Source organism: Staurois parvus, unplaced genomic scaffold, assembly GCF_062004578.1.
Source record: "Staurois parvus isolate SC_StPar_1 unplaced genomic scaffold, SC_StPar_1.0 ptg000056l, whole genome shotgun sequence".
Lineage (NCBI taxonomy): Eukaryota > Metazoa > Chordata > Amphibia > Anura > Ranidae > Staurois > Staurois parvus.
Genome location: NW_028317852.1, coordinates 2,661,113 through 2,673,663, shown reverse-complemented (window position 1 = coordinate 2,673,663; position 12,551 = coordinate 2,661,113). Strand labels below are relative to the sequence as shown.

The 12,551-nt window shown below is 40.1% G+C and overlaps 1 protein-coding gene across 1 annotated transcript in view; it reads left to right on the top strand.

The window, feature by feature from the left end:
* DPT (dermatopontin) overlaps positions 1 to 12,161 on the top strand; it is a 53,699-nt gene extending 41,538 nt beyond the window's left edge. Inside the window, exons 3-4 of the mRNA XM_089668251.1 lie at positions 826 to 933; positions 10,214 to 12,161. Of these exons, the coding sequence (XP_089524377.1) occupies positions 826 to 933; positions 10,214 to 10,280 (175 nt within the window). The 3' untranslated portion in view covers positions 10,281 to 12,161. The remainder of the gene's footprint in view (positions 1 to 825; positions 934 to 10,213) is intronic.
* The last annotated feature ends 390 nt before the right edge of the window (positions 12,162 to 12,551 follow it).

Sequence of the window (12,551 nt, the reverse complement as noted above, 5' to 3'; positions counted from 1 at the left end):
TGCTCCTCCAGATAGGATGGAGGCAGATGAAGAATAGACCACTCTGTTACTAATGGCCTCAGCAATCCAAGCCTGCAATGTTCTAGGCCTTCTTCTCAAGCCTGTACTTTCCTCTGGCTAGTGTCCGGGAAATTCCACAAACTCTCCCTTCATGGCACATTGCACTGCTCAGCTCCTATTCTACCCTTCTCCCCAATGCACAACCTACACAATGCATCTCCCAGTCTCACTCTCTGACTGGTGGCTCTCCCCTGCTCTTTGATTCTGGTGGGTGGTCCTAACTCCCGCCAGCCAATCATATTCTACCCTGGCTGCTGAGGCAAGCTAAAGTTCTTCTGCTGCTTCCCACTTCCTGTGCTGGGAGGAAGATCTAAGGCGAGCTTGCGAAATATGTGACACAGCAGTACCTACTCATAGGACATAGTGATTTCAAGAAAGTAAATGTATATGATTCTTCAAAAAGCAAGTTTTTTTTAAATAACTTCAAGATTATTCAAATTAAGAGGAGCAGGCTATAAATAATTTAAATTCAATGTGAAAATGGATAAATGACTTTAAATTATGACAATAAAAACACTTAAAAAGAGGCCCAGAAAATTGGAGGTGTTGCTTGGAGCTCACCACTTGCTGGCTTCAATTCATAAATTATATATATTTGCAACATTTTATAATTACCTGGATTAAAAATAAAAAATTTTAAACAATGTTTTTTATAGGTCTGAACAACATAAATAACTGAAGAAAGTATATAGTAAAAAAAACACTACACATTTTCATATTTTTTAATAAAAAATAATATATTTAAATAATATTTTATGTTTACAGGTTAACCCAAGACTATCCTGGACATTATGGAGAAGAGGTGGACATGGTTCTGTATTCTCATGGCTACTACATCAGAGGGGCAACCACAACCTTTTCTGGAGTGGAGAGGTTAGATCAGTCTCTTACACACAGCGGCTATTCCAATAATACCTTATTTGTAATTTTCAAAATAGTATTCTAAAACAAAACTAGCTATTGAGCAAGCATACTGTCCAGATATTTACTAAGACAGTGCAAGGAGCAGGGATAAAATGGGTACTACAACTAATCTGAACATATTCATCACTTTAAGGCAGACACAGTCAGGGAATACAGTTACTGACTCACAGTTTACTACATCCCTGGCCTATCTTAGACACTCTTTATGAATTCCCTGGTATATGGTCAAAAGTTGTATACACCTACCCATCACACTTTTTTGAGCTTGTTGAACATGTAATTCCCAAACCGTCTTTGCAGCCAAGCCAGCCTCCTTTCTTTTGGGAAGGCTTTCAGCAAAGTGTCTGTGGGAATTTGTGCCAATTCAGCCAAAGAAGCATATGAGAGGTCAGGCACTGATCTTGAACAAGGTCTGATATTGCAGTTCGCATACCATTTCATGCAAAAGGTGCTAACTATGATTAAGGTCAGTGCTCTGTGCAACTCAAGTTCTTTCCCACCAAACCATATCTTTATGTACTTGGTTTTGTGCAAAGGGCCACAATCATGCTAGCACAGAAAGGGGTCTTCCTTAAACTGCTGCACAAGGTTTTAAATGCCTTTGTATGCTGTAGCATAAACAGTACTTTAAACTAGAAACATCTGAACTCAATAATTTGAAGCTGTGTCCACATATTTTTGACCATAAAGTGTAGGTCTGATGGTCAGGTGTCTAATAGGTCTAATTTAGGTTTGGAGCCATCTTATGTTTAAGCTGGATCTCACAGTTTAGTGGAATGAACACAAAAGAAGAAGGTGGCTCAGTCAAGCTAGAGGCAGGAAACAACAGGCAGGGAGCAGCTACAAATGGAGAATATGCAGCAGTTGAAGCTTAATGTGAAGTAATCTCCAGTGAAGAAAAGGTGTTGGGTGATAAGGTGGCAGACCACATGTGGATGCTATAGCGTGGAGAGGAGGAGAGAGGCAAAAAGATCACTGAGGGAAAAAGTTGTTGAACAGCAGGCAACATCCTTCCAAATATTTCTGGTGGCATTGCTACACGGCAAAGGTCACTGTTACCCCTAAGGTCAGTCCAATCTCCTCTGCAGATTGGCCCTTTTTGACTGTGTGTACTGTCATCTGTGGCGTTGTGAACTGCAGCCTCTGCGAGAATCACATGTGTTGCAGAAACCCTTACACCTGCTCGGATACTACTGTGGTGCACAAACACATGACTCAGCAACAGGAAGATCAGTGGAAGTAGTGACCAAAACAAGATGTGCTCCTCAAGTTTCCCATCCTGTTGCAGAAGAAAAATATGTTGCAGAGTATGCCTTGCATCTCCATGACAGTTAGGCATTGCTCCTATACAAACTGGTGGAAACAGCCACTGAGTTGAACTTGGAGTACCTGGGAGTGGGATAGATACAGCATGGGCTATGCCACTAAACTTTGTGATGCAAACTCACTGTTTGATGGGAACTAGTGGGAGCTCCGTGATCTCTACCCCCATGCCAGTTATAAAGCATCAAAGTCGTATTGTGATAATGGAACAAACCTGCTGTCTGTCCCTCTCCTGGGGAACCTCACACATGTGCCTTGCCTGGTTCATATACTAAACTTTGCAGTGCAATTCTTCCTAAAATACCCTGGATTCCAAGACATGTTTCATGATGCCAATAGGGTTTTCACACACTTTCCTCTTAATTGGCCATGTCTCTCCTGGCAAAAGCACAGCGCCAACACTAGCTGCCTGCCAAAAAAATTATATATGACACCCCCACAGACAGGAATTGCACCCTAAGTAGGCTTCAGAGACTACAGCAGCAGCAAGCAATCACCCAGTATCTATGTGTATAGGATAATAAGTTTGGAGATTTTTCACTGCAGTGGCTGCTCATCAAAGATGCCTGCACTGTTTTGGCCTTCTCTGAGGAGGCAGCTGAAGTGGTGAGCAGTGATCAGGTGGAAATAAGCCACACCAACCCTATAGTGTCCCTCCGTAAGCACAGACGGTGTGGACTGATAGACCGTGCACTATTGTTCTGTCACATGTTCTGTCCCCCTTTGTAATGTACAGCGCTGAGCGAACTATTGGCGCTTTATAAATACTGTATAATAATAAAATAATAATATTCCAGGGCCTTCAGAAACCTCTGTCCACAGTTTCCATATTGGTAATGCAGAGGCATCAGGAAGCCAAGGGAGAGGCTTGGGAGATTACAGAAAGTCAGACAGGCTTTTTACACTTCACAAACTTCAGGCATTATGGTTGGGGTGGGCAGTTAGAGAACAATATTGTCCTCGGTGACGAGGAGGACACCAGGTCCTCAAACGCTGGACATTTGTGGCATATGAAGTCCTTCATTCTCCAGCATCTAAACAAGGATTCACACGATTGGGTGACCAAGGAGAGGGACTACAATTGGGTGTCCAGTCTGTTGGATCCCTGATACAGGCCAAAGTGGCTGATCTCTTGTCACTACTGAAAGAATGTTTCAACAATGTATCTTTGCTGCGTTTCCTGATGGGGGTAGTGATCCCTCTGGTGGCCAACATTCCACTGCTGTTAACATCAAAGATTGGCAAGCACAGCAGCCTCACCATGGCACAGATTTTTTCAAGCCACAGAGGCCAGAACTGGCTACGAGGGCCAATCATAGTGTATGTCTGAATCCCATGATCGCTAACTATATTGGTTCCAGGGCTGATATCAATATAATAAAAAAGCATGGAGGATCCCATGAATATTAGGTGTTAAGGATACAAAACTATCCAGAGCTTTCCCAATGTGCTCTGGAGATACTTGCCTGGCCTGCTGCAAGTATGATGTCCATTCTGTACAAGAGGAGGACTTATTACAGAAAAGTGCTTCTGCATTTTTCCAAGACAGCATTGACTAGCAGAGTTTTATAAAAAAAAAAAAATACTGTACATCAGGCCTCAATTACATGAGACTTCAAAATACCCACTGACATTTTTTCCAATCCTACTAAAAATGCAATTCAATTGCTGCCACCATGACCAGCTCCTGCTCCTCATTCTTCTTGTGTTTATAAACTTGAGGCCCATTTAGTAAAAAGTGAGTTGTTCTCGCACTAGGAATTTTTGTAGCTATGTTTAGGCTGCAAAATTATATACATTTTTGCAGGGAAACACCTACCACATGTCTTTGAAGTCTATTCAATCTAAAAGTCCTTTCACTGGGATTTTTTTAGTAGCTGTGTCACAGGTGCAAAGCTATCCATTTTATTGCAGCAAACCTCAAGCCATGGGTCTCTGAATTTGAGGCCTATTTAGTCTAAAAGTGTGTTGTCCTATCTCATTTTTTTTAAGGCCATCCATCATTTAAAAGTAAATAAAATCTACAGCAAAAGCTTATTTGCTTGCAAGCAGAGACTGCTGTTTAGAAGGGTACTGTCGGCAGCACATAGATTGAAAAAGGCCAACACTGCTGAGCTGTGGGGACCCAGTTTGGAGAGAACATGGCTTCTGCATGTGTGCTAGTGCTGTGCCACCATTATTGGCTACAGGAAGAGGAAGGTCGCGGGGGCTGGAGGGGAGGAAAAAGGCTTGGCATTTAGGAAGCTTTTTAAACTTTCCCCAAGCCCAGACATATCTGGGGTGAGCAGCTGAAGGACAACGTTGCTGATAAAACTACAATAAAAAGTCTTCAAGTCTACAGCCAAACATGCACCACCAAACTATGCTTTCTCTAGGACTGTCAATGAACATTATGTGGTTCCATGAAACCATGTACATATTTAACACATCCCACACACCTGTAATTTAAGAGATCTGTGTATCTTCAACTCTAACCTCAAAGCCACATCAAAAGGCCCTCTCTTTGCTGTTTTTTTCCCATTGGTCCACTGCATCCTATGCCTCTTTTTTATTTTTATTTTATTAGCCCACAAAAGGAATAGTTTGTTTATTACCTTCAGAGATTTCAATGGGCTTTGGTGAAATTTTGGATTCTCCCAATTTTGAGTGCACTTTGCGAAACTGGCTGTAAATCAAACCTAGGTGGATTTTCTCATCTCAAGTGTCCACAAACCTTTGCCCATATATATATATATATATATATATATATATATATATACACACTACTCAAAAAAATGTGTTAGGAACGTAAGGATGCCCCATCATTCGTTTGATGGAAATGAAAATTATCAACCTACAGAGGACTGAATTCAAAGACACACCGGCAAACAAAGTGTAAAAAATATGCAGCAGGTTAGTCCACTTTGCTGAAATTTCATTGCAGCAACTCAAAATGTTACTCAGTAGTTTGTATGGCCCCATGTGCTTGTATGCATGCCTGACAACATCGGGGCATGCTCCTAATGAAATGATGAATGGTGTCCTGGGGTATTTACGCCCAAATCTGGGCCAGGGCACCACTGAGCTCCTGGAGAGTCTGAGGTGCAACCTGGCAGCATCGGATGGACCAAAACATGATATCCTAGAGGTGTTCTATTGGATTTAGGTCAGGCGAGCGTGGGGTCCATTCAATGGTATTAATTCCTTCATCCTCTGGAAACTGCCTGAATACTCTCGCCACATGAGGCCGAGCATTGTCACGCACCAGAAGGAACCCAGTATCCACTGCACCAGTGTAGGGTCTGACAAGGGTCCGATACCTAATTGCAGTCAGGGTGCCATTGTCTAGCCTGTAGAGGTCTGTGCTGCCCTCCATAGATATACTTCCCCAGACCATCACTGACCGACCACCAAAACGGTCATGCTGAACGATGTTACAGGCAGCATAACATTTTCCACGGCTTCTCCAGACCCTTTCACGTCTGTCACATGTGCTCAGGGTGAACTTGCTCTCATCTGTGAAAAGCACAGGGTACCACTGTCGGACCTGCCAATTTTGGTGTTTAACGGCAAATGCCAGTTGAGTTTTATAATGCCGGGCAGTGAGCACAGGGCCCACTAGAGGATGTTGGGCGCTCAGGCCACTCTCATGAAGTCTGTTTCTGATTGTTTGGTCAAAAACATTCACACCAGTGACCTGCTGGAGGTCTGGCAGGGCTCCTCCTGTTCCTCCTTGCACTAAGGAGCAGATACTGGCCGTGCTGATAGGTTAGGGACCTTCTATGGCCCTGTCCAGCTCTCCTAGAGTAACTACCTGTCTCCTGGAATCTCCTCCATGATCTTGAGACTGTGCTGGGAGACAGCAAACATTCTGGCAATGGCACGTACTGATGAGCCATCCTGGAGGAGTTGGACTGCCTGTGCAACCTCTGTAGAGTCCAGGTATTGCCTCATGTTACCAGTAGTGACACTGACCCTAGCCAAATGAAAGTGAAAAACAGTCAGAAAAGATGAGTAGGGAAAAAAATGTCAGTGGCCTCCACCTTTAAAACCATTCCTGTTTTGGGGGTCGTCTCATTGTTGCCCACTTAGTGTACCTGTTGTTAATTTCATTAACACCAATGCAGCTGACACTGATTAACAACCCCCTCTGCTACTTAACTGACCAGATTAATATCCCAGGAGTTTAATTTATTTGATGCTATACTCTGATTAAAAAGTGTTCCTTTAATTTATAATTTTTAACTTTGAGCAGTGTACAGTATATGATCAACCCCAGAGTTTCAACAAGAAGAAAATTAAAGAAAAATGTAGTGAACCAATCAAATGAGCACAGAAAGTATTTAAACATAGTAAAGGTAATTTTTAATAATATTTTATTGCAAAACAGCCTACAAATTCTATTATCACTTATGCAATTGGTAGCACTTATATTTGTTATTTCTTTATTCAAGCAAAAGTGGGGATTTCCTTTAAAAAGGCTTAAAAAGTCTTAATAGACAGTGTGACATAATCGAATGTGTTATTATTTCAGGGAAATGTTAGTTACATCAATATTAACATAGATAAGAGGTTACAGGATGTCATATACTGTATATTGAATCAGAGAATAAAATGGATTCCTTCTTCTGCTTATGCTTATCTAGGGATTCAATAAAATGTTGTTTTTACCTTCTGTACACTTTAGAGAAATTCTAATTTCAATGACAATTTATAATCTGTCTTTGGAATCAGTAAAGAAACTGAAAACCTTCTCTGTAAGAATTAGGCACGTTCCCTCCAGAGGATTTACCCCCTTCCTGACCAGGCCATTTTTTGCTATATGGCACTACGTTATTTTAACTGACATTTGCGTGATCATGCAATTCTGCACCCAGATGAAATTTACACCCTTTTTTCCCCACAAGTAGAGCTTTCTTTTGGTGGTATTTGAACGCCTCTGCGGTTATGTTTTGCACTATAAACAAAACATGACCGACAATTTTGAAAAAAAAACCCCTATATTTTTTAAATTTTGCTATTAAACATGTCAAGTAAAAAAATTTTTAAAAATCTAATTTCGTCATAAATTTAGGCCAAAATGTATTCTGCTACATGTGTTTGCTACAAAAAAATCCCAATACGTTTAAATTAATTGGTTTACGTGAAAGTTATAGCGTCTACAAATGGCGGTATTTATATTGGAATTGTTTTGTTTTTTTAATAGTAATGGCAGCGATCAGCGACTTATAGCGAGACTGTGGGACTGCAGTGGTCATTCTGACACTGGGGGGAACTGACTTGGTGTCACTGACATCCCCAGTGACACCAATACAGTGATCAGTGCTAATAAAAAGCACTGACACTGTACTAATGGCACTGGGCAGGAAGAGGTTAACACGTGGGGTGCTCAAAGAGTTAACTTTGTGATGTTTTACTATGTGGGCTGTGTGTGTTTCACTGTAAGCACACTGCTTTGTATGGCTCTGCTATGCAGAGCCATGCAAAGCGGTGTGCATGAGCTGACAGGGGAGAGATGTGTGTTGTTTGTACACAGGTCTCTACCCCGTCTGTGATACTCTGTGATCACTGGGTGCAGGCGGGGAATCACCGGCCGGGACCCGGTGATTTACAGACGAGGCCGTGAATGGCGACGTGGGTAGGGCACGCGGTGCACATGCGCCCCCTACCTGGAACTGCAAAATCATGTATATATATATTTTTTGCGCACCCGTGGTATTTCTGCTATAGGGCGGTGTGCAAGCTGACATATTTCACACACACAAACACTGGCATTAGAAAAGCCTAAAGTGGTAGCAAATCCACCCCCCCTTGTTTACTTTTACCTACAGATACAGTCAGGTCCATAAATATTGGGACATCGACACAATTCTAACATTTTTGGCTCTATACACCACCACAATGGATTTTAAATGAAACGAACAAGATTTGCTTTAACTGCAGACTTTAAGGGAAAGAAGTGGAATGTTATGCAATGGTCAAGTCAATCACCTGACCTGAATCCGATTGAGCATGCATTTCACTTGCTGAAGACAAAACTGAAGGGAAAATTCCCTAAGAACAAACAGGAACTGAAGACAGTTGCAGTAGAGGCCTGGCAGAGCATCACCAGGGATGAAACCCAGCGTCTGGTGATGTCTATGCGTTCTAGACTTCAGGCTGTAATTGACTGCAAAGGATTTGCAACCAAGTATTAAAAAGTGAAAGTTTGATTTATGATTATTCTGTCCCATTACTTTTGGTCCCTTAACATGTGGGAGGCACATATGCAAACTGTTGTAATTCCTACACCGTTCACCTGATTTGGATGTAAATACCCTCAAATTAAAGCTGACAGTCTGCAGTTAAAGCACATCTTGTTTGTTTCATTTAAAATCTATTGTGGTGGTGTATAGAGCCAAAAATGTTAGAATTGTGTCGATGTCCCAATATTTATGGACCTGACTGTATGCATATAATAAGGCTTACCTTTAGGTAAAGTAAATATCTGCTAAACATGCACCATTTAGGAGATATTTACTATATTAGAAGCCAGTGCCATCCATTGAGAGAGCTGTGCCGTGGCCATGATTCCCCTGCATTGGCGTGGGACTGACGTCATCGCGGCTTGGCCATTTAAACAGCTGCAGCCCGTAAATCCAATGGAAGACCGGGTGAAGTTGGAAGCCCTGTCAGCATTGACAGTGCACACTGGAGGGCTTCCTTCTAAGGTAGGTCTTCAAAGCAGTTGCAGGAATTTATGACAAAGAGTGGTCATTGTGTGCATATGACAACAATATCACAAATTCTCCATAAGTGTGGCTTTTATAGGAGCATTGAAGGAAAAATGGATGGGGCAAAATACTGTCAAATTCTTGACATGACAATGACCCAAAGCACACAGCAAGAATGTCCACACAGTGGTTGAAGGAGAAAAGGGTGAATGTCCTTGGTGGCCTAGTCAGAGCCCAGACTTAAACCCATTGAACATCTGTGGAATGACTTTAAGACTGCAGTCCACAATGGGTCACCATCAAATTTAACTGAACTTGAGCCTGCAAAGAGGAGTGGGCCAACATTGCAAATTTCAGATGTAAAAAGTTAGTACAGACATATCCCAACAATCTAAAGGTTGTAATTAAAGCAAAAGGTGGTTCAACAAAATACTGGCACAAGGGGGTGATACTTTTTTCAACTCACTGATTCTGTTTTTGAATGTTCTTATTTATTTCTGACATGTTTGTGTTATATATTTCACTTGGATGTTTTAAGTTGCACTGAGTAAATACAGCCGGATACAACAAAAACTGTGTCTGCCTCCATTTCGAGCTGCAAAGCAACAAAATGTGATTATTTTAAGGGGAGTAATTCTTTTCTATTCCCATTGTGTACCCATATGCACTTTTATGCGCATTTACACAAGGTCTTTATGGAACATTTCACTCAGGATCTTTCTGTCAAAAGGATCCTGAGTATACACATCAGTACATTGTTATGTCCTTGTGCAAATGGCCTAAGGCACATTGATAAGTAAACAAATATGTGAGAGTTTATTATGTTATTTTATGTTTTTGCTGCATTTTCTGAACTCCTGACTCCAATCAAACACCTGTTGACATGTAACTCCAAAAATGCACCACAGGTGCATTTTTTATGTATTTTTGGTGCGTTTTCTATATGAATCAATGGAAGATACATTCTTGGTGCACTTTTGAAAAAATGCAGGGTATTTAAAAATGTACTGCACCCACAGGGCCTTGGTGTGAAGATTTCCATAGGATTTAAAGAGATACATTTTCATGCATTTTTCTTCTTTTTTTGTACCCCCAAAACCCATCAAAAATGGATTAGTGTAAAAATGCCCTTATTTTTATTTCTAGACGACCATTATTTCTTTTTTTCCTAAAGAGTTTAGTACAAATGACTTTTTACATTTTTATATTTTCAGGGATCGTCAGTGGAAGTATATTATTTGCAGACTGACGGAATTTGACTGTGAATTTGAAAACTTCTAGAAGAATGCCAAAATCAGAACATTAGCACTGAAGCCTTAGAATTTCAGCATCTACTTGACCAGCTGTTCTATAACACCTGTAAATCTGGGTTTTGGATAAATGTACCAGAGCAGTTATGGATGTAAGGGTCATTGTCACTTCAAATGTTTAAGCCAAGCTGTCATGACATAAACAATGCTGGCTAAAATAGTACCCACATGACAAAACAAGTTCTTTAATTTATACATTGCATTGACTGACATTCACTATAAACCTTCACAGAAAACGATGAAAAATTCATGTAAGTGCATGTAAATTCATGTATCAATTTTTTTTCATGCAATATATCATTGACAGTCACAGCCACATGCAGTCTAGAACCAATTTTGGAAGGAAAAAAATATATGACACCATAGTTGAACATCATTTCTGAATGATAAAATCAGCTTTATTGTACAGCATGTGCACAGGCACTCTACTCAGAGACCTCTTTCTTATGCGTTTCAACCCCTACTGCCAATAAATGATAGTGCTCTATGATCAAGCCACAGTAGGGGATGACACGTGTTAGGGAGAAGTCTCTGAGTGGAGTGTCTGTGCATGTGTTGTACAGTAAAGCTGTTTTTACCCTGTAAAAGTGATGTGCTGCTCTGGAACAATGTTTTGTGGCATGAGGGAGGAGCGCACTAATAGAGCTAAATAGTTCCAAAAGTTCTGGGCATCTTTAATCTGCTGTCAGCAGATTGGAGAGATCTATTTGAACAACCTCCAAAGCTGGGCATTTTTAATTTTTAATCAAATATAAACCCAATTGATGTGAACCTAGCCTGGCCTAAACTAGTGGAGCATGTTTGTGTTATCCTGGAAACATTTTAGGCCAGGCACATTGTAATAATCTATTCTAAAGAGATAAACTTCAAAGTACAACTTCCATGAAATAAATGTGGAGACTGTAATTTCTGATCCCTTGAAAAAGCCTAGCAACTAGTATTTTAGGAAGAGAGGTCAACAATGGCAGCCATTCTGTTTTTCCCAAGATAGGTTTTCCTTTCAAACACTAAAATCTCATCTCTTAGCAGTACAGTCAAACTACAAAAAATATATATAACTACCTATTTTCTGAAAAAAAAGTATATCTTTTTAGGTGCAGATGATTTTGTATGGTGACTTTCTAAAACTTTGGCTTCTTTTGTAGCCTGTGTTAAGCTGGATATAGATGGGATAGAATTTTGTACGGAAATTCTTAGAAAAAGCTATATGAAAATTCTCAGAACATTCAAATATCGTTCAAAAGATTTTGCTTGCTGTTAATATTTGATTTTGGAATGAATCGACTTTGCCGAATGTAAACCACATACACTGTTAGAAATTTGTTTGAGAAAAACTTTCCATCCTGCCCCTTTGAATTTTCTTCTCACTGCAGTTGAAAACAAATGTCAACTGATGATTAGAAAAATGAACAAACTTTCTTAGAACCTCCTTTTCCTAAGAATTTTCATTTGAAATTCTACCCATTTATGGCCAGCTTTAGGCAGACAGTACATTCTGATCTATAGCTAACAGTGAGGGTAATTGTGGGGCGATCCAGAACTGAAGTTCTGCTGTTCAGGGACTGTAGATAGTGTATCCAAAACTGAGTAGATAGTGACATGAATCAGTTAATAGCCATGATAATACTGTAGCTAAGGTAAGTAGTAAAAAAGCTGTCTTATGATTTTTTGATTTTTACTGCTCTATTTTGTAATAACAAAGATAAAAAGTGTAAAAGGTTATAAACACATTTTACTGACTATAGGTATGTAATATATCAGTAACTTTATGCATGCAAAAAAAAATAAATCTTTGTTTATATGCCTTTGTGTATATATGTCAAATCATTAAATCAAATTCAAGAATGCTTTATCTTTGTGTTATATGAGTGATCCTGTCACATAAGAATGTGGAGTGAAATGTGAAAAATAAAATAATGATGTGACAACATGGCCAATATAAAATTATATCATCATTAGACATCAAATATCACTGGTCCAGTGAACTGTCTATATCCTGAGCAGAAGGAGGACCTGAGCACAGATGTTCAGTGTGGTAGCATATACTGGTAGGTCTCCTGAAGACAAATGGGAAGAGTAGACTATCTACATACACCGATCAGCCATAACATTATGACCTTGACAGGTATAAGATTGATTATTCTGTTACAGTGGCATCTGAAAGTGAGTGAGATCTATTAGTTATGTTGATGTATTGAAGGCAGATAAAAGTTTAAGTATCTGTGCAACTTTGACAAGGGCC